Below are 23,837 nucleotides of genomic sequence, written 5' to 3'. Positions count from 1 at the left end.
AGGGAATACGGTCCCAAACCGGGAGGGGGCCGATAGACCCTGCTAACGCCGCAACAGTGCGGTCCTTGCATCGGCACCCATATCTCTGGAGAGCAGCTTTGCTGGCACAGTTGGCTCAACAGATCGGCTATATGTAGCGCCTGTTTTTCATTCTTTGAAGCTGCTGGTCTGTTTCCGAAAGCCGATGGAAGGACTGCGAGTGCGAGTGTGAGTGCGAGTGTCGGTGCGAGTGTGCCTGGGAAGGGCGCTCGCTCTCGTCCATGTTCTGGAGCTCGTCATTCAACTCATCGTCAATGTCAGGAACGGCAAGCGATGGAATAAAGTACTTCTTCTGGGTCTTGAACTTTGCTGACTCGTCGCCCTCCGGGTCGAATTCTTGGAGGTAGAGATCCTTGACGATCCTTACGTTGTTTTCACGGAAAGTCAACGGCGCCCGGATATACGACACATCCGAACGAGTCGTCGAAGAACGTCGTTCATCGGCGTGATATTCTTTCCACTCCGGGACCAAGGTGTGTTGCGAGTTCACAAACGGCGAGTACGGATAGTCTCGCCCATGAACCTTTTCTCGGGCTGCGGCGGACAGAATCCTCTGGGAGAGTGGAGGCTCGCCAAACGGGCTCAAGACGACGTGTTCCATCGGCATGGTCTTGGCCAGCGATGCCATGTTGAGGGTGATTTCATTGGTGAACGATCGCAAGAAGGATCCACACATGGACGGAAATTTGTCTGCGTGAGGAAGTCAAGGATCAGGAGCCCGTGTCAGCCCGGATGTCTGAATGTGCAGCCAGCCGGACTGTGGCTCGGACTGACGGTCTGCAGCCAAACATGGAAAGTGGGCGACGAAACTCACCCAAGGCAACGTTGAGTGTTTCCCGTGACGGATGGCATTTGCTTTGGTGCGTCTGTCCGACTGTCTTCCAGTTGACTCCGCGTCGCCTCTTCTGGGACTCGTCGGCCTTGGCCTTCTCTTGCGCCCTGAGACTGGCTATTCTCTCTCGTCGTGCGGCCGATCGGGCCTGTCGCTCCTCTTCTTTCTGTCTGAGGTACTCCTCGAGCTGTGCTTTCTTTTCAGCTTCGAGACGCTGTCTCTGGGCCTGCGCGGACTGCTCGCGCAGTTTGGCAAGCCGTTCTTGCTCCTCCTTCGCCGCCTTCTTTTCCAATGTGACAATGAAGTAGTTCACTGCATCCACAAAGTCTTGGCCGGAAGGATTCCGCAAGATGCTCACCGGATCGCGTGAGCCTGGATCCCGGGTCTCGATGACAACTCCTTCTATGGTCGAGTCACCGATGGCTGTCACCGGGCGTGAGACAATGGCCTCGTTGGTCTCTTCATCCAGCTTCTCGTTTGAGCTTTCAAGCGTGACGGCAAGGCGCCTGAGCTGGTCTTTTGGATCCTCCGGACCGGATTCGCCGACATCCGGATGGAAGCTGACGCTACTTGCCCTTGGCCTGCCCGTCGGTGTTGCCCGATCCTGTGTTGAACCGACAGCCAACGAGCCTCGACGTGAGCCAGCCTTGTGTGAGCCAGATGGGAACTTTGGGTCTGCTGCATCAAGATCTGAATGGCCGGTCACGCTGTTTGCCCTCGGCCTGCTTCCAGGCGTGGACCTGCCTTGGTTTGCTCCAGTAGCGATCGAGGTCTGGCGTGAGCGGGTCTTCTGCGGGCTCGTTGGTCTCCTGCTTTGTGTGGCTGTGGACTCGCGGCGACCCTTGACGGACGAGCGCCGAGATTTGTCGATTTGATTGGAGGGGGTACTTGGGTTTGAAGTTTTTGCCGTGCCCGTTGAGGATGCTTGAGCAGGGGTGCTTGGTGCCGACGAGTTGCTGGTGCTGCCGCGGTCTTCGATTCCGAAGGGAGTGAGCTTCTTTAGAAGCGCAATTGCGTCCTTATCCTTCAGCGTCTTCATCAAGTAGTTTTTCAAGCACGTCCGGATCCACAGCGTCGCTAGCTCCCGGAAGTCTTTTGGTTTCGTGAGCGTTTGTGGCCGAGATCCACTCTCACCCCTTGCGGCATTAAATGCCATGAGTTGGTTTTGAGACTGCGCCACAAACACATCCAAGTTGTATGTTGGTCAAAGCAAGCCCTGCGCCTGTATGCGCGGCATTGGTGATTGTCGGCTCAGTCGGCGACATTATCGCTGCTGGCACCATCGTGCGACATGATCGAGATGTTGGTAGAGCAGGAGCAGGAGTAAGGCCCGTGGATAGTACTGGCCTACCTCATTGTAGATCTCTTCAATCTGCATCTTGAGGAACTGACTTTCGGCACAAGCAATTCCGAGTGCTGACATCAAGTGCTTTGATGGCGCGACAATCGGCTCGTAAGGCAAGATCAGCTGCATGATCAACGTCGATATCACTTCGGTATATGGAACCGAGAACTTTGTCAAAACACCTATGATCTTTTCTCGAAGCTGGGTGTCAAGACGAGAGTATCCAAAGCATGTCTGCCGTCAGCTATCGAGTGCGTGGGAGCATTTGAAGTCCAGATTGACACAAAGGTATGATGCCAGAAGGATATGAGAGCACGGGCAATCACCGGGTCGCCCACAATAGCCTGTAGCAAACGTGCTTACCTTGACATCGGTGTCATCCATCGACTCGGTGAGCCTCGACTGCAGATACCTGCAGAGTGTTCGCATAATCATAGTTGTGTCTCGGATGCCGAGCTCCTCATAGATCCAATTGATAAAGTCCAGCATCTCCAGCTTGATTTCCGGCTTGGAGTACTCCCACAGTTTGCCCACTATGATCTCGGCGATGGCTTCTGGCGTCGGATTGATTTTCTGCATCGGTGTTGGTCGTTAGAGACACTGTATGGCATTCATTTCGATATTCTCGGAGTACATACCAGTTTTCGGCTCGATGGACGCACGACACCATACGGATCGTTCACGGCTTGTTGTGTGTGATAGAGCTGCTCGGTTGTGAGTCGCCCGCACCGATCCGCCCAAGAGATGGGGATCTGTCTCCATTGAACTGGAGCGGTACAAGATCCGCTACAACTGTATCCACCAAGCGACTGCCAAGAACTTGAAGAGAAACTCACCTCGTCGTCCGGAAACCATGAGAACGCCAGAGCTTTCTGCACGATCATCGGGACCTTCTCTGCCACAACTTGCACGATAGGATCGTACATCTGGACGTTTCGGAGCCCAGTATTCGCAGGCAGCCTCGATCTGTAGACCTCCTCTTCCTCCTCCGCTTCATTCTCATCTTCATCCTCTATAACGACGATATTAGCCTCGTTTGCCTGTGCTTTCTCTTCCTCCTCTTTCTTGGCCATGTTCTCGAGTAGATTTTTGAGTCTCTCCTTGTACTCGTCGCTCTTCTTCTTGCGCTCGACAGTGTCAGCAGGCTTGGGTGCTTCCTTTTTCTTTCGTCGAATGCCTCTGATTGCCCCAGCACGTTGATATCCCGTGTGCTTTGATCGCCACGACTCGACGTTGTGAGAAAGCACCGAGTTTGGAATCTCTCCATCCGGGGCAACTTTCAGTCTGTGCTTTGGTGTTACTGGCATTTTGGCGATGATTTGTGAAATGCTTTCCTGAGGAACTTCTTGAATGATAGGGACACTTGGTTCTTCTAGCGTCACTGACTGAATTGATTCTGCAGCTGGGAAGATTGCAGGATACGGTGTAAATCTTGATGAACTCGCACCAAGCCAGAAGTCGGCGTCGATTTCATTCGCATATCTTCGTCCGTATCGTGCGAGTCCAGCTCGATTGGCATTGCATACCTTGCTCTAGAGCAGCTACGCTCTCGATCGACTCGGCCTCGTTCATTTGAATCTCCTTGACCTCTCTGAGAAGCTGCGTGTGGCTCAGTCTCGATTGCAGCATCATCGTTGATGCTCCTCTCGTGTCTGCTAAATAACTCACCGTAAGCTCTTCGGCAACCTCGCCTCTAGGGGTTATTGGTGCTGAGAACTGCAGATAGCTCAACGAGTAGCTCCTGTAGCCAGCTTTCTCACTGTCTTCTTCAAGCTCGCGTTGCATCAGAGGCCTGTATTTGATATACTTTTCGTACTCTTCGTGGAGGATTTGATCCTGTCCATACACAGTGTCAGCTTACGAAGCATTTTGCATCATCATCATCATCATCATCATCATCATCATCATCATCATCATCATCATCATCATCATCATCATCATCATCATCGGCCGGCAAATATCGATTTACCTTGCGCCGGACGTTGGACAGCTCCTCGCTGATACGCTTCTTGGCACGGTCGACAACTTCTTGCCGGCGCAGCATCAAAACATCCAACATTCGATAAATGTTTTCGGTTGAGCTGAGTTGATGCTCCTTTGACAACATCGGAGTCTCCAGTTCGAATGTAGTTGCGGAGGAGAGGCTTTGAGAGCTGAGAGCCTCCACACCCGTGCTGACAAGGTTGATGGCGTGAAAAAAGTCTTGTCTTGTCGAATAGCTCTGCAGCGGTCTTGATTCAAGCCCACAGTCGGTGCAAGTGAATACTTCAGCCAGTGCGATCACTATATCCCCTTCATGAATCAGCCTTCGAGTGCACAGGATGCCGCAAACTGCGACCAACACCCACCTAGCCATCTTCCTCTCGTACACCGCCTTCCAAATCGCTTGATTGTCGTCAAAGGGCAAGGAAGGCTCCACCGGCATCTCCGGAAATTCGAGGGACTGCACTGTGGCAATGTATCCGGGAGGCAGATCTATTCGATGTGATGGGTCATGAGTGCTGACGAAGACGAGCCTTGGCAAGTGTTGCCTCGATTGCACGGCGATCGCTGAGGTCATTGAGAACCCAAACGCATGTATCTCAAGCCGCGCTCAAGACTAGATGTAGTAAATTGCATATGCCTGACATCTTTGATGCCGCATATTCAGCTCTGTGGCACGACGGTACTTACACAAAGAGTACTGAATGATGTCGACTCGGTTCTGGATGCCAACAAGAATGTCTCCTCTCTCTGAGTTGACGCAGACAGCTTCGAGCGGCTGCGTGAACTGCACCTCTCTGCATTACATTGGGTTGGTTGAGTTTGATAAGCCGGGATCGTGGCGCGCGGAAAAGGGCGACGACGCCATGATGCAGTTACACTGTATCGATCAGCAGTCAGTCTTGGTGGGTGAAAACGAACCTGATCAGAGTGTTGAAGCTATCCCACAAACGAAGCGTGCCATCTCGCGAGGAGGAGATGAACAGGCCAAGCATAGGGATTGGACATATTGCTGTGACCGCATCCGTGTGGTCGTCGGAGCGCAGATGCGTCGGCATTTTTCTGCTCTCTGCTCCCAGGATTGTAGAGGATGGTGAGCAAATGGGGGAAGTTCAACAAGCCACCAATTAACGACCGGACATGCCATTGATCGAGCTGGTACTCTTTCAAATCTGTGCGTACCGTTCCGATGCAGGTTGAATTGAAACATGTGGATGCTCCAGTCATCGGACGTTGCTGCCACGGCATTGTCGCTAATGGATATAAGCCGCGGTATGAATCCAGCCTTGATGCTCACTTTGACTTGGATCAGCTCGCTGCTCATGGGCTCCAGTGTGCATATCTTGATCAATTCGTCTGATACCGCCAGATCGGAGCTCGTCTGAGTGTAGGCGTAAATTAAGGATCCGATGCGGATGCGGGGTCCTACCTGCACCTCCCGTAATCAAAAGCTGCTGTTTGGAGATGTAGATGATTTGCGTGACTTCACCATTATGGAGCTATCAAAGGAACACACATGTGTGTGCGTGAGCAGCACGAGCGATGCTCTGGATGAATCAACGTTGGTATCCTGCACGTTTCTTCGCAGATTCGAATGCTACAATGAAGTCGTCGAATCGTGTCCGCGGTGGATCAGCCGGAAACTGACCTGATACCGATCGCATACCACCCCAAACCGTGTATACACCAGAACTTGACCGTTGCCCGTTCCGCCGAACAAGAAGGCAAATCCTTTGCTGCGCTCGTACCCACTGGGCGATGGCTGATGATGCTGGAACACGCCATCGCAAACGCATATACATGTGCAATCCTCGCGGACTGGGAGCGAGGCCCATGTTAGATTGTGAATATCGCACTGCAGCAATGTGGGATGGAGGCTTACTTGGTCCGTTGGGTCGCCATATATCCACGACCAGACACGGATTCACGTTGGTGGCGATAACCCAGATCTCAGAGTTGGTGAGCATGATAAACAGCTTCTCTGTTGCAGCCAAGATGAGGCACAGCGTCAGAAGAAATGGCAGTTGGCCGCCCAACCGACGTTTCAGACATCATCCTTATTTTGAAGACCTCGTCTGCCTCAGCAAGCATATCGACTCGATTCAAGTACCTATCGACGGACAATAGCTGAGCGCCGTGATGGACTCGGACTCGACAAGCGGCAGCACAGTCGTTATGGACTTGCCGGTCGCGGGCGATATGAGCCGAATGACGCTATCATCGCTCCACGCCAAGATACGACATGGAGTTCTAGTGCCTTGATAGTTGACAAGACGCTTAGCCTGCGAACTGCGATATTCAACAAGAGTGAGCATACGGTATATGCACTTAGTTACATTGCCAAGGCACGGTCTCTCGAGATGACCCCGCACGACAAAGTGCCTCACTTGATGGACGAGAAGCTTGTATTGATATGGTTGAGATTCCAAGCCAGGATCCCCTCCCTTGTATAGATGTTCAAAACGGCCTTGTCGGCAATTTCGATTCCCATCGGCTGTTCACGAATATGGAAGCTTTGCCCGCCACCAATTACAGCAGTCAGTACGGAGGATGGGTTATGTGAGTGGCGCTACGATGATGTGCTCACCAGTAAACCTCCTTGAAGTTTTTGAGATTGTACATACGGACCGTCATGTCGAGCGCACAAGACATGATGATTGGCCCAAAGGGATAGACCGCCAGCCCCGTCACACGCTTTGTGTGGCTTGTGAACTCATGGACAACCGCATTGGTGAGGTTCTTGATCTTGACTATGGTGGCAAGGTGTGAGGTGAGGTGAGATGAGGGGAGGTGATGTACAAGGAGCCAAGTGTCATGGTGTGAGTACGTAGCAAATACCCGCAACGAGCTCGGCTGTCCAGAACTTACTTGACCCATCCGCGCAGGCGATGATGGTGTAATTATATTCGCTGTAGTGCAGAATGCAGCATATCTGCCGATTGGAGACTTGCGACATGCATTCCACTCTTTCCCCAAACAACTGGTCGTATACCTGCTCCGAATGAAACATAGTTGTGAGTCCATGATCGTCGCTGATATGGCCAGGAGCTGGTCACGTACCAAAATCCGCGTGTCGATGATGGCGTACATCCTGTGATTTGCTTCATCGAGATAGATGCTGGTGATCCATTCGTCTGTCGAAAGATCGGTCTCGATCTCGTACTTTAGAGTCGGCTGCAGATGCACAACCCCTCTGACCAGGAGCCAAGGGGTGCACCGTGAGAACTTGGACTCAATAAACTCCATCCACTCCCACCCAGAGGTGCCACCCTCACAATGAATTCTAGCCACTCTCTCAAGAGAACAGTGTGATACTACTACTTGGTGCCCTCATCAACTTACTTGTGCATTCGCCCTTGGATTGTCCAGACCTACAATCGGTTCATCACGGCTCGTTAGACCCCCAGTCGAGGCCCCGCGCGGTAGCACGATCATCCCGCGGATAGTCGGGAGCACCTACGCAGATGTTATGCGATCCGGCTGTCACCAGCTCATGGCTGATGGAGTTGTAGCGCACACTAGAACCAAGAATGGTGAGAAAAGTACAATCCATAAGCTTTCGGGTCGAGGCGCGAGCAGTGCTGCTGCAGCCGCGCGCTTGCTCGATCGCGACAACGGTGATGTAGTCGGGATAGCAAAGGCATGTGCAATCATCCAGCTGTACTCGTCGTCCGACAAGTGCCCATGCGGACAGATGCGGATGTGGATGCGTCCGGCTGATCAACTCACAACTGAACGGCCTTCATGGTATAATAGATATTAGCAAGCTCGAATCTGGCGTTGAAAAACTGTACTTTGGTCAGCCCGGCGTCACCTCCGAATGGAATCGCCCCGCAAATCCGCAGTGCCATTCACCAACCGCCTGACCAACCTTGATCGACTTGTCATACGAGCACCCGCAGTACATGCCAAACTTTGACAAAAACACAAAGTTGGTCAGGTCGGTCTTGAGCTTGAGCATGATCCGCGGCTTGGTGCTGAAGGACACCCGGGTAACATCCCAGACAATGATCCCGCGAGCGCGGTCGACACAGGCGATCGTGTACGGCCTCGATTTTTTGACTTTGGTGCTCTCCTTCCCGTCCGGGTGGTCGTGGTCGTCCTCGAGGCTGCTTTCGTCCTCGCTTTCCTCGTAGCCAGCGTCGGCTTCGGTTCCGAGACAGCCGCCCTCGAAGCGGATCGGCACCCGAGGATGCTGGATGGCACACACGATCGCATGCTTGGACCTCAGGCGGTACTTGAACTGGAACCCCTGGCGGATGGTGATGGGATAGGGCACTGGCGCCTTTGTGCCCGCCAGAAGCGCAAAGGCGTCAATGTCCTTGCGGAGAAAGGCCTTTCTCACGATTTCCCAGAACCTCTTTGCCCGTTCTGAAGCCTCCTTGGACAACGGCACGATCTCCTGTCGCAGCGACGATGGTGCTCGGCTTGCTGTGGGGCTATTGCTCCGCCGGGACCTTGCACTAGATGACCTTCGTGAGAGCGGGCCGCTATTGGCTATGGCAGCACGAGCTGCTGCAGCCGAGCGTTGTAGCGAAGCCTGTGACGATGCTGCGGTGGTATCTTTGCTACCGGCATTGGATATCTGTGCCGGGGTGTGTGCGGATGTTGGACGAGAGCCTCTCGAGCCCGGTTGAGGACTCGCAACGATCCTGTCGAGGCCATCAACGTCGCCGGCCGACTTTGGTCTGCTTGGTGATGTAGTCTTTGAGCCGAATCCTGAGCTGGCCCTTGACGGACCGGATTCGTGTGGACTGGAGCGGCCGTTCGATGGGCTGGTTGTCTGAGCCAGTTCCCGCGAAGTAGACTCTGCGACATAGTCCATTTCCAGGAAGTGGTCGCCACAGACAGGTCGGCGATTACCTGTTGCAGGGAGTCAAGTCGATGCTTGGTCAAGACAAGATGTCCCGGAAGACCCAGGGATACCTGGCCGGTCCCAACAGCGAGTATTCGTACAAAGCACTGGTAAGTATGGAGTCGTCGCTGCACCCTGTCCGCTCCAACGCTGATGGCCCGCCCTGCGGCGGACTGTTGTCTCATCCGATCCGTCACTCTAGATCAGAATACAATGCTGCCCAATCATGGTTGGCTCTGTCGACGTCATTCGTCGGTGAATCTGTGGGATGAGACCCTCCACAGCGCGGCGTCTCCAGCGCTCGTCCAATCAAACGGTTACAGCCAATCCAATAAAAAACGGGACATCCGTCATTTTGACGATTGATCAAATATTTTGTTACTCAATACCATCGCGTGCTGACCATGGTCATTCGCCAGTGTGTCCAAGGGCACCATTCACCGCTGGCACTCCGAGGCCAGTGTGCGGATCGATTGTGGGGACCGGAGAGCGACTGGTGGTGTTCACTCAGAGTCTGCCAAAGTGATCCGTTTTATTTCTTATGGCTTAGCTTGACGCATGCCATCGCATACTACGCTGACAAATGGGATCGTGAGGGCGCCCCGTTTACTCATGTGTACACTTTATTCAGAAAAAAACGGGACAATATAGCCGTTTCCATGAACATGTAGTATGTGCTGTGCTTGCGTCAAGCAAAGCCACAAGAAATAAAACAGATCACTTTGGCAGCCTCCGAGTGAAGACCGCCGGTCGCCCTCCGGTCTCCACAATCGACTTGCATACTGTGATCATGTTGCGCGCCGCATTGACGTCGCGATTCCACACTGTCCGGCAGCTGGGATTCTTGCAGCTCCTGACAAAGTGGGAATTCGCAACACTGGGCGCATCGAGTCCTTCCAACCGAACTGGCTCCAGGCACTTGGAGCACACCTGCGAGGTGTTGAACTCGTTCGTTGAGGCCACCTTGACGCTTCCATGAGGGTGATTGGGACGGCGTCGGTGGTGCTCGAACTGCTCAAAGTACCGAGCAAACCGCTGCCTCCGAGGGCTGGATGCATAGCCCTTGCCTTGACGCCATGACGCATTGCCAAAGGCGATCACCACATCGGTCCGTATCGGGGCGTGCTTCAGGACGGCCTTGCACATCCTGTCGACGGCCACTTGGCGCCTCTTGTGGCCCGTGAAGCGATGGTGACGGGCCTTCTTGCCAAGGTGGAAGTCGAGCTGCACTCGCAGCTCCGGTCGCAGGACATGGGTGAGATGGACCTTGAAGGCCTCCGAGGACGACACCTTGGGCGAGGGGGTGGTCGACATCCAGGTCTCGATGCTGAGTCGATACTTCATGGTGTTGTGCCAGTCGGTGTTGGACTTGTGGCCACACATGTGCTGGTAGTGGCCATTGGAGAACGAGACCACCTCGTCTTGGTGGCCCGGTGCTTGGATGACCGCCGTGAAGATGGAGCCGACTCCAGGATCGATGCCAATCCAAGTGGTCTTGTCGGGGTCTGGGCTGCCGATGTGGGCCTGGATACGCTGCTCGGCAGTCTTGACGGGTGTGGTGGTCTCGGTGTGATCGGTTCGACGCACAAACTTGACGAGGCCGATGGTGCATCCAATGCCATCGGTGCTGATCTCGTAGTTGAACAGCTTCTTGTTCACGTCTCGCTCTTGGAAGAGGGAACTACGCAGCTTGAAGCAGCTGCGCCAGAGACGATCCTGGTTGTTGATGCCGTCCTCACCTTCTTCCTTGAGCATGTCCCAGGTGAGGCCAAGGTGCTGTTCGGTGTCAAGGAGTTGCCAGAGAGTGACCGTGTCAATCTTGACATACTTGACCTTGGCTGTGCATAGAGGAACTATCGTGCACACGGCCGGAGGAGTGTCGAGAGCGAGCTGCTTGAGTGCCCAGTTGATCCTGGATGCCAGCTTGTTGATCTTGGCCTTGGTGGTGCCGAGCTCAGACTTGGCCGTGGTGAACCTCTTGTCGTCGGAGGGAATGCCTTGGGTAGTGAGCTCGTCCAGCTTGGCCTGGCGCTGCAGTTCGGTGACTCGGAGGGCGGGCATGTCGCAGTCGATCCACTTGTGGACATCGTCGACCATCTTGTCTCGGGCGAGGATTCTCACATGGTGTGAGAGGCGATGGAGGGCCCGGAAGCGGTCCTGGTCGTTGCTGTACCGAAACTCGTCCAGGACGTGGCCAAAGTCTGGATAGAGGAACTCGAGATCGGCCTTGGGTGGAGTCTGCCCTGGTTTCTCGAAGAGCTCGAGACAGGCCTCGATGGCTTCGTGCTTGTGCTTGTTGGCTGGGAAGACGGCAGCGCAGAAGCGGCGAAGGAGTCGCCAGTAGGCCAGGTTGAGGTGGGTGGTGCAGTTGGTGGCATAGGCATTGACAGCCAGGGTGAGAAGCTGACTGTGAGCGCCATCAGGCAGACGAGGGGCCGGAGGCAGGTCTGCGTGCCGAGTGGTCTGGTAGTCGCGAAAGGAAGCGACCAGATGCTCGTTGTATTTCTCATTGTCCCCGGTCGGGGAGAGGGCACCGGCCTCGACAATCGTGAAGCACTGGCGGATGAAAGCAGGGGTGGCCTTGGAGATGACGGGGACGGGAAGATCCTGCTCGATGCACCGGAGGATGTGCAGGTTGAGCAGCCTGGATGCCTCGAACTGGATCTGGGTCATGGCCTCGACGGTGGCCTGGATCTTGTCGCGGAGAGCGGGATTGAGACAACAGCCATCCATCGTCTGCTTGAAGCAGCTGAACTGAGGGGCGGATGACCTTCCATCCACGAGTGGGACGACAGAACTCTTGAGGGGCCGGTATTTGGGACATTTGCTGGTGTTGCAACGTTCGTGATCGGTGCCATCGCACTGGCGACATCGCTTGCCGGTACTCGAGGAAGTAGATGGACCAGGCTCGGTGGGATCGACATCCATTGGATCTGCAGAAGCAGTGGTGGTGAGCGACGGAGCAACAGAGAAACAAGCATGCGTGGGGTCAGAATACGAACCAGAGACAGGCTCCGACTGTGACTTGGCTTTCTTGGGCCTGGGTGGCCGAGGCTGGCCATCACCGGTACCCTTACGCTTCGGAGGCATGGGGCCAGAGAATGCTGGATGCCTGCCAGTGGTACTGGTCAGAGCAGAGACTTTTTTATCGTACAATGGCGCGAATGATCAGATCAAGGCGAGATGAGGGAAGAAAGCAGCAGGACGAAGGTGGGACATTTATACCCAAGAGCAGGAGCCCGTCGTTGCGGGCTGGTTGGGGAAGTGACCCTGTTCAAAAATCGCCGAGAGGTTCAAGACAGGGATGTGAACGTGAGAACGGCGGCTTGATTGGAGGGAACTCAACCCCAGAAGCGCATCGCTCGCTCAATCAGCCGTGGGAAGACATCTGGAAGCACCCTCCGAACGGCAGACTCAAACAGGGTCACCATCCCGACCTTGAACCCCTCGGACGCATTCAGCGCTGCTGCCTTCCTGTACTGATGCTTCACAACCCCAAAGAAGTTCTCGATGGGATTGAAGTCGGGTGAAGCAGGTGGGGTGAAGATCACTGACCATCCTCGGCGCTCGATGCAGTCCAGGACAGCCCTTGTCTTGTGCATGCTGACATTGTCCATCACAACCACAGAGTCGTCTGGGAAGGTCGCTCGCTCAAAGAACTCGACCATCGAGTGTGTCTTGAATGATGTGGGGATGTACATGCGATGCAGCACACCAGAGTGGTTGATGGCAAATGCAGCCGAGACAGACTTGTGTTTCATGTGATTGCACTGGCGAAGCGGAGCACCCTTCGGCGAGTATCCGTAAAGAGGGAAAATGGATTTCCTGATCCCCGTCTCGTCGACAAAAACGAATCGCCGCGGGTCGATGGAGCGGACCTGGTCCCTGAACTGTGCCACTCGCTCATCCAGTCGCTTGGACTTGTAGAGGTGTGTTGCCCTCTTGTGTGAGAGACCTGCTCGCTGGATGGCAGTGTGGCAGAGTGAGAGTGATACTTTCCTCTGGAGGATGGACTCGAGCTTGCATTGCAACACAGGACCAGTCTGGAACGGGTCCTGTTCAATCAGGGTGCGAATGACTGGACATGCCTGCTCGAAGAAAGTGGATCTGCGAGCTGGGACCCGGGATGTGTGGCGAATGGTCATGGCCAGCGCGCGATAACATTGGGTAACAAAATATTCGATGAATGGTCAAAATCCCGGGTGTCCCGTTTTTTATTGGATTGCCTGTAAAGCAAGAGACTCACGGCAGGATCCATCCAGTCAAAGCGCGCACGGTACCGGAATCTAACAAGACACAAAGTGGGAGTTTAAAGGTTCGTTACGGAGCAAAAAAAAAGACAAGAGATAAAGGAGAGAACGGGATATAAAATGGAGGGGGAGGGGAGGACAAAGAGCATATCAAGTCGAAATGCCAGGAGCTCGTGTGCCTAATCCTGTTCACTCGGAGGACGAGGGAGAGGGAGGCGATCACAGCGCTTGCTGCTGGTCCGTTGCGCTTTAAAACCTCTTCTCGGCGAGCGAGTAGAGCAGCCAGTCGACCTCGCGGACGTTCTCGAGGAAGTGGTTGGCAACGGTCTGCTTCTTGCCGACGGTCGTGGTGAAGGTGGTGATGGCGGGGGCGGGGACATCCTCGCTGGCAGGCTCCTGGGCGTCAAAGGTGGCCTGGGTCTTGTTGATCAGCTCAAAGACAACCTCATCCGTCTTGCCGTCGCCGACGACCAAGACATAGTCCACTTCGCCTTGGGCGACGCCGAGGTCGCGCATGATCAGCCTGCAGGCGCTCGCTTTGTCAACGGCAGAGGGGCGAATCTCGAGGGTCTTGTTACCCTTGACGATCTGTCGTATGGATGGGCAAAGATGGTTGCATGATGTTTAGTCCATCAAAGCCGGATGCATCGAGAATCAATCGCACTGGATGAGGTGGAGTAGCTGGGGGACGCAAGTGCATGTCGATGCCACGTCGAACCTAGCCAGGCACCGACCAGATCGCTCATCGACAAGAGATTGCCATTCAGAGAGGAGGCGGGTCCACCGAACCCAACACTGCCTTACCGTGACAGGATTGTGCGTCAGGACCTTCTCGAGGTTGGCCTGGAGCTCCGAGGCCTGCCAGTTGCCAAACTCAAGATCGGCTCCGTGGTAGTGCCAGGTCAGATTCAGCTCCTTCTCCTCGATGAAGCTGCCCGGAGTACGCTCGGTAAAGTACTGGAAGAGAGGGCGGACCGTGTCTCTCCAAGTCTGGGTCATCTCAAAGGTCTGATCCACAAGGCTGATCCAGCCATCGGGATACTGGATGCGAGTGTCCTCGTTCGCCCCTGAGGCCAAGAGTGACTCCACCGCTGCAATGGTCTTGCTCGAGTCAATCTCATCGAGCTCGGAGCGGACACGGGGTGGGTGCTTGACAAAGCAGCCGTGCTCGGCCGACAGACCCACGGGCAGTTCGCCAAACCATTGGTCGAGGTGGACACGCGAGCGGCCCGAGAGGATGTAGAGATAAACGTTGGGGTTGGCAACCAGCTTCTGGAGGTTCTCGAGCGTGGCGACCGAGGGTCTCGCAAACTCGGGCAGCTTGTGGGTGGGCGTCAAGGTGCCGTCGTAGTCAAAGAGCACGAGCTGCGAGAGGCAGAGAAAGGTCGGGTAAGCGCACGAGCGTCGGTATCGACTCGATAGACAGTGGCGACGGTACCGCAGCCATGTCCGGGACCCTCACGGATTGGTGCTGTATCACAGCGACGCTGTGTCCGAATGAGACTCACCCGCTTCTTGGTGGCGCTGGCGCATCGGTTGACAACGTCATCGACGTCCAGATGTATCAGCTTCTTGAGTTCCTGGGTTTGCTTGATGCGCTATGACAGCCACAGACAACAGCAGCAGCGCAGGTGAGAATGCATTCATTGCCAGATGCAGCAAGTGCCAGCCCCTCCCCCGCCCACAACAAAGACATACAGTGAGCTCGTTGACAAAGGTAAGACCCCAGTATCCGGCGGTGTATTTGGAGATGTACTTGAACACCTTGTTGTGGTTGGCCTCCCTCACATCGTCCGGCATCGTGACCGCATCAAAGTAGGCTTGGGCGAGCTCCTCGGTGTTCCAAGGGTTGACGATAATGGATCCGTTGAGACTCTGGGCGGCGCCAGCAAACTCAGAAAGGATCAGGACGCCGTGCTTCTCCTGCTGGCAGGCAGCGTATTCGTACGAAACGAGGTTCATTCCATCGCGAGTCGAGGAGACAATGCAGGCGTCGGCAACAGCATAGAGTGCAACCAGCTCCTCAAAGTTGACCGACTTGTGAATAAAGTGGATGGGAGTGAACTCGACCGTGCCTGTGCAGAAGAAAGGAAGCAGTTAGTGATTGCTGGTGTGCAGATCAGGGCGGCGAGTGTGCACACCGGGGATGGCACCAACCTCTGGTGCGGAGGGTTTGGCAAAGGATCAAACCTGGCATTTGGTCTGGCACTCACCGAAACGGCCGTTGATGCGACCGACAAGCTCGTTGACAACGGTTTGCAGATGCTGGTACTCCTCGACATCTTGACGTGAAGGCACGGCAACCTGGATCAAGACGACCTGTGGATGTCATCCGAATCTGGGTTAGTTGCTGTGATGGTTTCGTGGCTGTCACAAACCGAGCAACCATTCCACAGACTCTGTACCAGGGCACAGGTATATGCACGGCTACTACCTTCTCTTGCCATTCGGGATGCTTGGCCAGGAAGAGCTCCAAGGCATGCAGTTTCTGGGGGACACCCTTGATGTAGTCCAGGCGGTCGACGCCGACGAGCAGCTTGGTGTTGCCAAACTTCTCCTTGAGCCTCTGCATGCGCTCCTGAACAGAGGGGCGCTTCAATCCCTATGGAAGCCCGGCAAGGTCACAGGGGGTTAAGCACAGCTCGGTTGCCAGCAGTGTCTCGCACACAGGACGAGCCTTAAAGCGAGGACTAGCGTTTGTCCATCAAGTTCAGGCTCCCGAAGTTTGGCAGCAGGGCACATACCTCCAGCCACTTGTTGGGCTCAATGCCGATGGGGAAGGTGCCGATGTGGACGGGCCTGCCCTCGAACTCGACACCGTTGGGCATGGTCGGGAGACCCAGGATGCGCGTGCAGGAGCTCAGGAAGTGGCGGGCATAGTCGTACGTATGGAAGCCCAAGAGATCGCTCTGCAAGACGCCGAGGAGGATCTGCTTGCGCACAGGGAGGATTCTAGTGCACAGAGGACAGGAGGCATTGCCGAAACACGCAGAGCAAGCGCAGGGAACGGATGCGAGGAACCAGGAACAAGTCAGGGAAGCGGACACACAGACGGCCGGCCGGTAGAGTGCGAGACACACCACTGGCCAGCGGAGAACTGGACACAGCAAGTGGCTGGCAGGGACGGGACATACCTGTAAATCTCCGAGGAGGGGAACGGGGTGTGCAGGAACCAGCCGATCTTGACATTGACAGACTGGGACAGACGGGAGCGCAGCATGGCAGGAAGCAGCATCAGATGGTAGTCTTGGACCCAGACCAGGTCGCCGTCCTGGACAATCTTGCTGATGGACTCGGCAAAGGCCTCGTTCGCCGCCTGGTAGGCCTCCCAGTGTTCCTCGTTGAAGGTGATCTCTCCGGGGTGATAATGGAAGAGCGGCCACAGGATGCTGGCGGCGCAGAAAGAAAAGCGCTGTCAGATTGGGTCCTGGGCATCATGAACCCTGTGCTGTCCCGCCGTCGGGCTGTGCATGCGACAGCCCGCACCCCTCCCCACAGATCGAGAGCGGCGGCATGATTCAGGGCCCAGGGCGATCACGTTGACAAACGGCACTCATGGAAAGTGCCGCCAGTCATGTATCTGATGCTGTGGACATCTCTACACCATTGAGCTGCTGAATCGTACTGCAAGTCGCAGCGGACAGGCATGGAGCGGATCGGCAAAGACACAGCCGCCATATTACCTGTTGGAGAAGCCGTTGTAGTGCTTGTCGGCAATGTCGTCCGAGATGAAGACGGGGACGCAGTGATACTGCTCGGCCAGCTGGGAGGTAACGGTCTCACGCTCGTCCTCAGGGATCTCCAGACCTGAAAGAGAAGCCGACCGACAGTCGTCACAGCGACGATTGACCACAGAGGCGTCAGTAGCCAGGTCTGGACGCTGCTGATACGGGTCGAGAGGGCAGCCGAGGTCCGGTGACGACAGAAAGAGGTGGAGACAGAGGCGTAGAGGCGCCCGCCGTCCTCGCCAGCCGGCATGCGGAGAGCGGGGAGGAGCGCCTGGCGACGGCAGCAATTCTACATTTACCTGGCCATCCGATCCAGGTAAAATCCTGCTCGGACTTCAGACCCGAGAGGCCAGAGACGAGTCCGCCCGAGGACATGACAAACTTCCAGCCATTTTCGTTCTTGGTGATGGTGACAGGCAGGCGGTTGGAGACGACGATGAGTCGCGACTGCGAGGATGCCATGGCGGTGGGTTCGACAGGGACGGGCGTGGGCCGATGCAGGCAGCGAGTAGGCAGCGAGCTGGAGAAGACAAGCCGGGGAGGCCGGGGGGCGGGCTGGACGATGATGATGGGCTGGGGGGGACTCGCGAGGTTTGCTTATCGGATCAGGTGGCAGCCAGTGCTGCGCACGCACGTTTGCTGTGGCCGAGGCGGATTGCTGGGGCTGGGCGACCGAGTTGCAGCCGTCCGACCAGGAAAGGCAGTCTGGGCTGGCAGTTTGGGATGGACGCAGTCGCCCGAGTGGGTGGATGCAGTCGCCCAAGTCGATGGATGCAGTTGTCCAAGTAGATGCAGTTGTCCAACCCCGGGCTGCCACAAGCAGAATGCGGGTCCATGAGGAGACTGCCAGGCGCACCGACCAAGGCAACAACAGACACCCGCGTTTGATCCCCTGCTCTGCGCCTGTCCTGCGGAATGGTCGTCTGCAGCGAATAAGGCAGCCAGATGCGCACGGATCCTGGAGAGAGCGGAACCAAGTCCCACGCGCTATCGCCTGGGTGTCTGGGTGAACCCCCGACATGCCAGGCTTCGGCGATCATCTTGGATATCGCATCGATACCGCGATTCCGTGCTGCATGCCTCGGGTCGCATTGCAGCGGATGATGCTGGAAGCTTCTGTGCCGCGGATGCAGACACCAACATCGGAGTGAACCAGCAGCCCGAGCGTGGACGGTGCAAAACAACCCGACTGCAGACAGTGCGAAACAACCCGAGTGAACAACCGCTCTCACATCCTCGTCCCCAATCACAGCCGCCGCCGGCCAGCATCATCGCCAACCACATTTCCGCATGTTCAATCACACAGCTCGCAGTGGGGCTATTCGCATCGCTTCCTCGCGGCATTGTCTGCGATTGCGACGCAAACATATTTGTCGCATCCTCGCTCAGTGCCGCCGCACTACCCGCCTGCTTTTGCCCTCGGCTGGCCACAGCGCAAAGTCAAACACAGTTGGATGGGCGAGTCTGCATCGAGAGTCTGATTGCTTGTGACACACGCACCGGCCCATTGTTCTCCCGTTCGCACACACCACTGTCGAATACGGGGCCGGGCAAGTGCCTTCCCCTCTCGCTCGTCTCGACCCCTAGCCAAGGGGGTGCTCCGCGATATAGTTTCTGCGAATTCCCTTCTCTGCGACCCTCCACCCTCGCTCTTTACTCGCCATCTGTGGCCGCATCCCCGGCCTTTGCGGCCCTGCAAGTCATACCTTAATCGCCCCTTACATCATCCCTCAAAACCTCCGCTTTCCATCCGTTCGGCGGTCTCGCCAAGGCCCTCTAGCCCGCCTCTAATTCTCCTGGCCATACTTTGTTGAAACGGTCGGCTCCGATAAGCCCGCGGCCTCTATCTACCCTCACCAACTGTTGCCGTTGGTTCTATTTGCCATTCGGTCGCCAGTAACCGCCCACCGCTTCCGGTGTACCACCAATCCCGCAGACTCGCCTTCCCACAGTCCATAGAGTGCATCTGCATCCCAAGCGTCTTCATGCCGCCAGAAAATACCACTGACTCGAAGCGAGGTAGTGCCAGCCGGTTCCCAAAGGTCCCGGCCGGCCAAAACGTCACCGCTCCTGCCGAGGGCGGCAGCGAGAACGAAGTCGCCAGTGCCGCCGAGATCCCCATTGCAGCCAGATCGAAAGGTACAGCACCACACACGATGATCAAACGGCAGGGGCTAGGCGGTGTGGCCGACAGTGTGTGCAGACCCTGGCTGCTTATACATTGCGAGGCAGTCTGCGGGGCAGCATCTGCAGCGGGCATTTATTGCAAGAACATACAGCCTGGATATGTGTCGGTCGTCGGGCCGGTTCTCACGCACAGTCGCTGCATCCACTCGACCAGGTCCTGGACCAGCTGCCTATACCCTACCATCGTAAGCACGTCTCTCCTTATGGCCTGTGTGTCTGTGGTCTTGTTTGAGCCCTGCACTTGCATCGCTGGCTGTCAAGTACAGCTGGGCGGCTGGCAGCCCAACATCCGGGGCCAGGCACCAAAGATTCCCGTCCACTAACCCTCAAAAATGCCCTTAGGACAATTGGCTTGAATGCTAAAACCGGAGTTCGGGCCCCGGCATATTCTTTTGGAATCAAGCTCTACGGGAAACGTACCGATTCGTGCCACGGCTTGCTCGCTCTGTGGTTCTCTTGGTAGCTCTCTTGGCACCAGTACTGACCCTATATTCCATCCTGCAACCAGTTGCCAGCGAAACCCCAGGCCCGAACGCCTTCTTCCCTCAAACAACGAGAACCGGCACATCGAAAGGACCGGCCTTCTCGCTCCAGGGTGGATACAAGAAAGAGAGAAGAGATGGTACGGAGTCTGCGTCTCTGGCACTCGCATCGGAGACTCGATATATCGCTCGTTGATGCTCACCCAACCACGGCTGATTCTATCGGATACGTTCGTGCAGTTGATCTGGACACCCCTGGTCCAGGGAAGTACAATCCGACCTACATTCCGACAAAGGAGGCCAAAGCACCAGCGTACAGTATGGGCGGACGCCGAAACAACGAGAAAGGTATGCGCTGCGACTGTGCCGACATGGGCTTCTTTGATGGCAATTTGTCTAGACGGGCACGCTTGGGCGGTGTGTTTGCACCTGCAATCGTGCTTGATCAAATGCCACAAATACGAGCGTGAGCATCAGATCAGCATCAGCATGAGCATCAGATCAGCATCAGCATGAGCATCAGCATGAGCATCGGCATGAGCACGATCGTACGTCTCACCAGTGGCCTCTCCTTCCAGCCAACATCAATCCGGGTCCTGCTGAATGTAAGCCGTCCACATCCCGCTCGAAGGAAACCCGAGCCGATCGATCGGGTGGCTCTTGACGATGACTTGATACTCACGCCTGCCTACGCCTACCCTTGTCGACAACAGATTCGATTGCGTCAACTTTGGGACTGCGTCCGGCCATCACCATGCCTGCTGCTGCTGCATACACCATCAAGCCCCCGCGACCGATGAAACGTAAGCCAATGCCGAGATGCGCCAGCAAACAGATCAACCTGTTTATGTCGGGCATATGTTCAATCGAATGAGCGTACACTCCTTCGCTAACAGCGCTCCTCCAACTGCCTTCTTGTGTGCACACCATCTCCGTATCCCCGCTGCTCTATCGTTTCTTCCCACGGCATTCCTACAGTGGAGTCATTTTCTCCTGGACCAGCCGCCTATTCGGCCCTCGATCCCTCCAAAATCAAGAAATCGGCGCCAGCATACTCGCTTGGTAGCCGATGGCACCACGAGTCGAGCGAGAGTCCATTCTCTGGATCAAAGGGTCAGTGTTGTGTCCGTCGATACAGCATCATCTGAATGCTTGCATGGCTTGGCCGGCGCCTGGATCTGATGGACACTTGCACAAGCTCGCTGATAGCGGTGCGAGACGTGTTGGCTGACTATCGGGGCTTCCTGACCCTTCTGTAGATGCGTACGAGTACCACACGGCCAACGGACATGGCCAGTCGCCCATGCCTGGGCCTGGACACTGTAAGCTCCTGCCGTCACTCGAAAGTTGATCGATGGGCTCGATTTCGAATACGATCTACGGTTACTAACATTCCACTTGGCTGCTCCTCTTCCTCCAGATACCCCCAACTTCATCCAAAGCAAGGAGGCCGCGCCCATGTTCTCGTTCCGCTGCAAGCACTCGGAATACGAGCTCTTTGTGCCCGACACCACCGAGGGCGAGTTCATCTTTTGATCGGCCTCAACCCCCCTTGGTCTGTCGCCCCCATCAGCATGTCGATCTCGTTTGTCTTTGTACTGCTGTCGTAGTCTCTATCGCTGTTGCTGTTTCTGTTTCTGTTGCTGTTGCTGCCACTGCTCTGGCTGGAAGACGTCCAAGGCCGAAACTCGCGGGAGGACCATGGAAGACGCTGGATAGAGAAGCGCCTGCCCGAGCGTTGGTCGGCCTTGGCGGGGAAAGCACCCTCGGTTGCCTGTCTCTGTACTTTCTTGTCTTTCTTTGACATTCTGTCGATCTCTATGTCCAACCAAATGGTACCCTCCGACCGTTGGTAGCTGTGCAGTTCCAATCATCATCCCCCACGTATACTATGACCGTCACATATATTTCCTATCTGCCGTAAGACAACGAGACACAGTCCTCCGACGGTCTGGATGAGATATATCCTGCAGACTGGGTTGCATCTGGCCTTTGAAGCATATGTCGGATACGGTCGTTGGATGACGTTGCTGGGTTCGGCCTCCCATCGGGGAGGAGGCTATTTCAATCACACAAGGGCTTGTCAATCACCTCTCCGACTTGTCGCTCTGTTGGTGATCGAGTGCACTGCTCTGAGCAGGCGCATCTGAGATTCCTCCGCACCTGATCGTTCGACAGGCAATCCTTGGCATACGCCATCGCCGAATTGCATAGCAAGCCTCGCACTACCGCAGTCGCTTCAGGAACACAGATCATCGCTGTCATGGATGCGCTAGGTATATGCTCATAGTCTAGCGCTTCGACTCGATGAAGGTCAGGAGTCCCACTTGGTTCCATGACTGTCTGGGCTCGGACCGTGGGCGATCCAGTTCGCCACCAACAAAGTACGCGTTCCCGAGCTTCGAGTGCTGATTGCTGTTGATATCGACTGCCTGCCTTCCTTGACTCTGTCGGCAACTCGGTTTCCCAAAGACAAGCTACTCTTTGAGATCCAGGCAGCCAAGCCCAACTTCCCCGGGGCACAGCTCCAAAAGATCAAGCGAGGCGGGGGCTGGTGGGACTATGACCCGACGCAGGACCCAGTCCCGCAGCCCGAGTTGCAGCCAAACGCTCAGCCAGACGACCAGCAAGACCTCCAGAACAAACCCAAATGCGACTATTGCCAGGAGCCCATCCTGCGCCAGCTCGTCGAGGCCTTTGGCAAGTTTTACCATCCAAACCACTTTGTCTGCCCCGGGCCGACGTGCAACCGCCGGGTGCTGGCGAATATCCAGTACTACGAGATGGAGGGCAGGCCGTACTGCGAAGGCTGCTTCCACGAGCTATTTTCGCCAAAGTGCGAGTTCTGTAAGTGCCTGAGGGGTTGCTGGTAGGAGGAGGAGGATTGGAAGTTGTCTGATCGAGTATCATGGGGTGAGTGGCCTCTCGCCCAGTTGGAGGCTGAGGAGCAGATACACTCTCTTGACTGCTGGGAACTAAACAACCACAACCACAACCAGGCCACACACCCATCACCAGCCGCTGTATCAACGCCCTCGGCAAGGCCTTCCACCCGGACCACTTTTTTTGCTGCCAGTGCGGCAAAGTCTTCTCGCAGGGCGACGGCTTCCTGGAAGGCCCCGATGGCCGTGCTTACTGCGAGAACGACTACCGCCACCTGTTTGCCGATGTCTGTGGTCGCTGCGAGAAGCCTCTTGTGGGCGATCATTTCGTGGCCCTGAATCAAAAGTGGCACAAGGAATGCTTCACTTGTGCGGTAAGTGATAGGAGTGAGTGAGGAGGAGGCTCGTCCGGTGGCCGATACGGGTGCGGACAAATGAGTGGTATTGTCGTAGAGAATGTGGGAAGGAGCAGACCAGCGAAATCGGTCGTCGATGTGCTTCTTGGGCAGCCCTTGGTTTGCGTTGGACCGGCTTTGTTGCTCATGAGTTTCGCACTGTCCACCACATACAATGCGATTCCAGGACTGCAACTTATCCCTCGTTGACGTGGGCTACTATGAGCACGAGGGCCATCCGTACTGCCAGACGCACTTTTACGCACGCAACGAGGCGACTTGCTCGACGTGCTCCAAGCCCATCATTGGCAAGTGTCTCAATGTCGCTGGTCGCCGATACCACCTGGACCACTTCAAGTGCACCTTCTGCCAGCAAACGCTCCAGTCCGATGTGCCCGGCAGCAACGGCAAGGCATTCAAGGTCCACGACTCGAAGCCATACTGCCTGCCATGCCACATCAAGCTCTACGGATAGCAGCCGCGCCGTGCATATTGGGTCTCCGTGCCTCATTTCCCTGGTTCTGTTTTGCTTTCGGGGAAGAACTGTATTCAAAACTAGTTATAAGACAGGGTGCAAAGAGCAATCACGATAAGAGCCACAAGGCGTCTGCGCACATGCGAGTTGTATAGATTCGCTGGTGTATCTGCCGTGCTCGCGGGTGGTTGAAAAGAAATAAATACATGGGTTCAATGGAGACAAAGTCGGGCAAACGGATGGGTGCGGATGTTTGTCGTGGCTGAGCCGCAGGAAGGGGCATGTGGGTACGGCTGTGAAGAATGTAGTCGCACTTCCAAAGGGAAGGTAGCGGAGTGAGTCCAAGCGACGCTGATGGTGACAACACGAAAGGAGAGGCGTGGC

At 55.7% G+C, this 23,837-nt stretch overlaps 4 protein-coding genes across 4 annotated transcripts; 2 read left to right on the top strand and 2 right to left on the bottom strand.

The window, feature by feature from the left end:
- Window positions 1-101: 101 nt before the first annotated feature.
- BJ171DRAFT_598856 (uncharacterized protein) lies at window positions 102-13,199 on the bottom strand (the record flags this gene model as incomplete). Its single annotated transcript, XM_053114877.1, has 29 exons — window positions 102-729; window positions 854-1,452; window positions 1,612-2,042; window positions 2,223-2,417; window positions 2,580-2,789; window positions 3,053-3,618; window positions 3,743-3,815; window positions 3,885-4,052; window positions 4,186-4,447; window positions 4,586-4,691; window positions 4,890-4,996; window positions 5,121-5,268; window positions 5,382-5,555; window positions 5,629-5,698; window positions 5,866-6,017; window positions 6,082-6,180; window positions 6,310-6,488; window positions 6,587-6,712; window positions 6,787-6,949; window positions 7,068-7,131; window positions 7,260-7,373; window positions 7,660-7,717; window positions 7,929-7,987; window positions 8,071-8,601; window positions 8,882-8,953; window positions 9,838-11,987; window positions 12,057-12,166; window positions 12,280-12,324; window positions 12,469-13,199. 29 exons carry the CDS (start codon window positions 13,197-13,199, stop codon window positions 128-130), a joined length of 8,364 nt encoding a protein of 2,787 aa, XP_052966910.1. The 3' UTR covers window positions 102-127.
- Window positions 13,200-13,237: 38 nt separating this feature from the next.
- BJ171DRAFT_503756 (glycosyltransferase family 20-domain-containing protein) lies at window positions 13,238-17,648 on the bottom strand. Its single transcript, XM_053110893.1, has 10 exons — window positions 17,332-17,648; window positions 16,988-17,111; window positions 16,439-16,693; window positions 16,049-16,256; window positions 15,739-15,906; window positions 15,518-15,623; window positions 15,003-15,379; window positions 14,813-14,902; window positions 14,109-14,669; window positions 13,238-13,892 (listed from the first exon to the last, which is right to left on the bottom strand). The coding sequence occupies exons 1-10, from the start codon at window positions 17,492-17,494 to the stop codon at window positions 13,554-13,556; spliced, it is 2,391 nt and encodes a 796-aa protein (XP_052966909.1). The 5' UTR covers window positions 17,495-17,648; the 3' UTR covers window positions 13,238-13,553.
- Window positions 17,649-19,017: 1,369 nt separating this feature from the next.
- Window positions 19,018-21,402, top strand: BJ171DRAFT_617784 (uncharacterized protein; the record flags this gene model as incomplete). The annotated part of the gene is made up of 10 exons (XM_053115378.1): window positions 19,018-19,171; window positions 19,374-19,404; window positions 19,562-19,635; window positions 19,728-19,841; window positions 19,942-20,049; window positions 20,280-20,306; window positions 20,415-20,504; window positions 20,680-20,763; window positions 20,961-21,023; window positions 21,122-21,402. The coding sequence occupies 10 exons, from the start codon at window positions 19,018-19,020 to the stop codon at window positions 21,235-21,237; spliced, it is 861 nt and encodes a 286-aa protein (XP_052966908.1). The 3' UTR covers window positions 21,238-21,402.
- A 562-nt stretch (window positions 21,403-21,964) lies between these two features.
- On the top strand, window positions 21,965-23,453 carry BJ171DRAFT_617781 (paxillin; the record flags this gene model as incomplete). The annotated part of the gene is made up of 4 exons (XM_053115377.1): window positions 21,965-21,977; window positions 22,174-22,548; window positions 22,701-22,957; window positions 23,166-23,453. The coding sequence occupies 4 exons, from the start codon at window positions 21,965-21,967 to the stop codon at window positions 23,451-23,453; spliced, it is 933 nt and encodes a 310-aa protein (XP_052966907.1).
- Between the last annotated feature and the right edge of the window lie 384 nt (window positions 23,454-23,837).

Source organism: Polychytrium aggregatum, assembly GCF_025602895.1.
Source record: "Polychytrium aggregatum strain JEL109 chromosome Unknown BJ171scaffold_17, whole genome shotgun sequence".
NCBI classification, from domain to species: domain Eukaryota; kingdom Fungi; phylum Chytridiomycota; class Chytridiomycetes; order Polychytriales; genus Polychytrium; species Polychytrium aggregatum.
The sequence above is the reverse complement of the archived record's forward strand: the minus strand, read 5'-3'. Positions and strand labels throughout refer to the sequence as shown.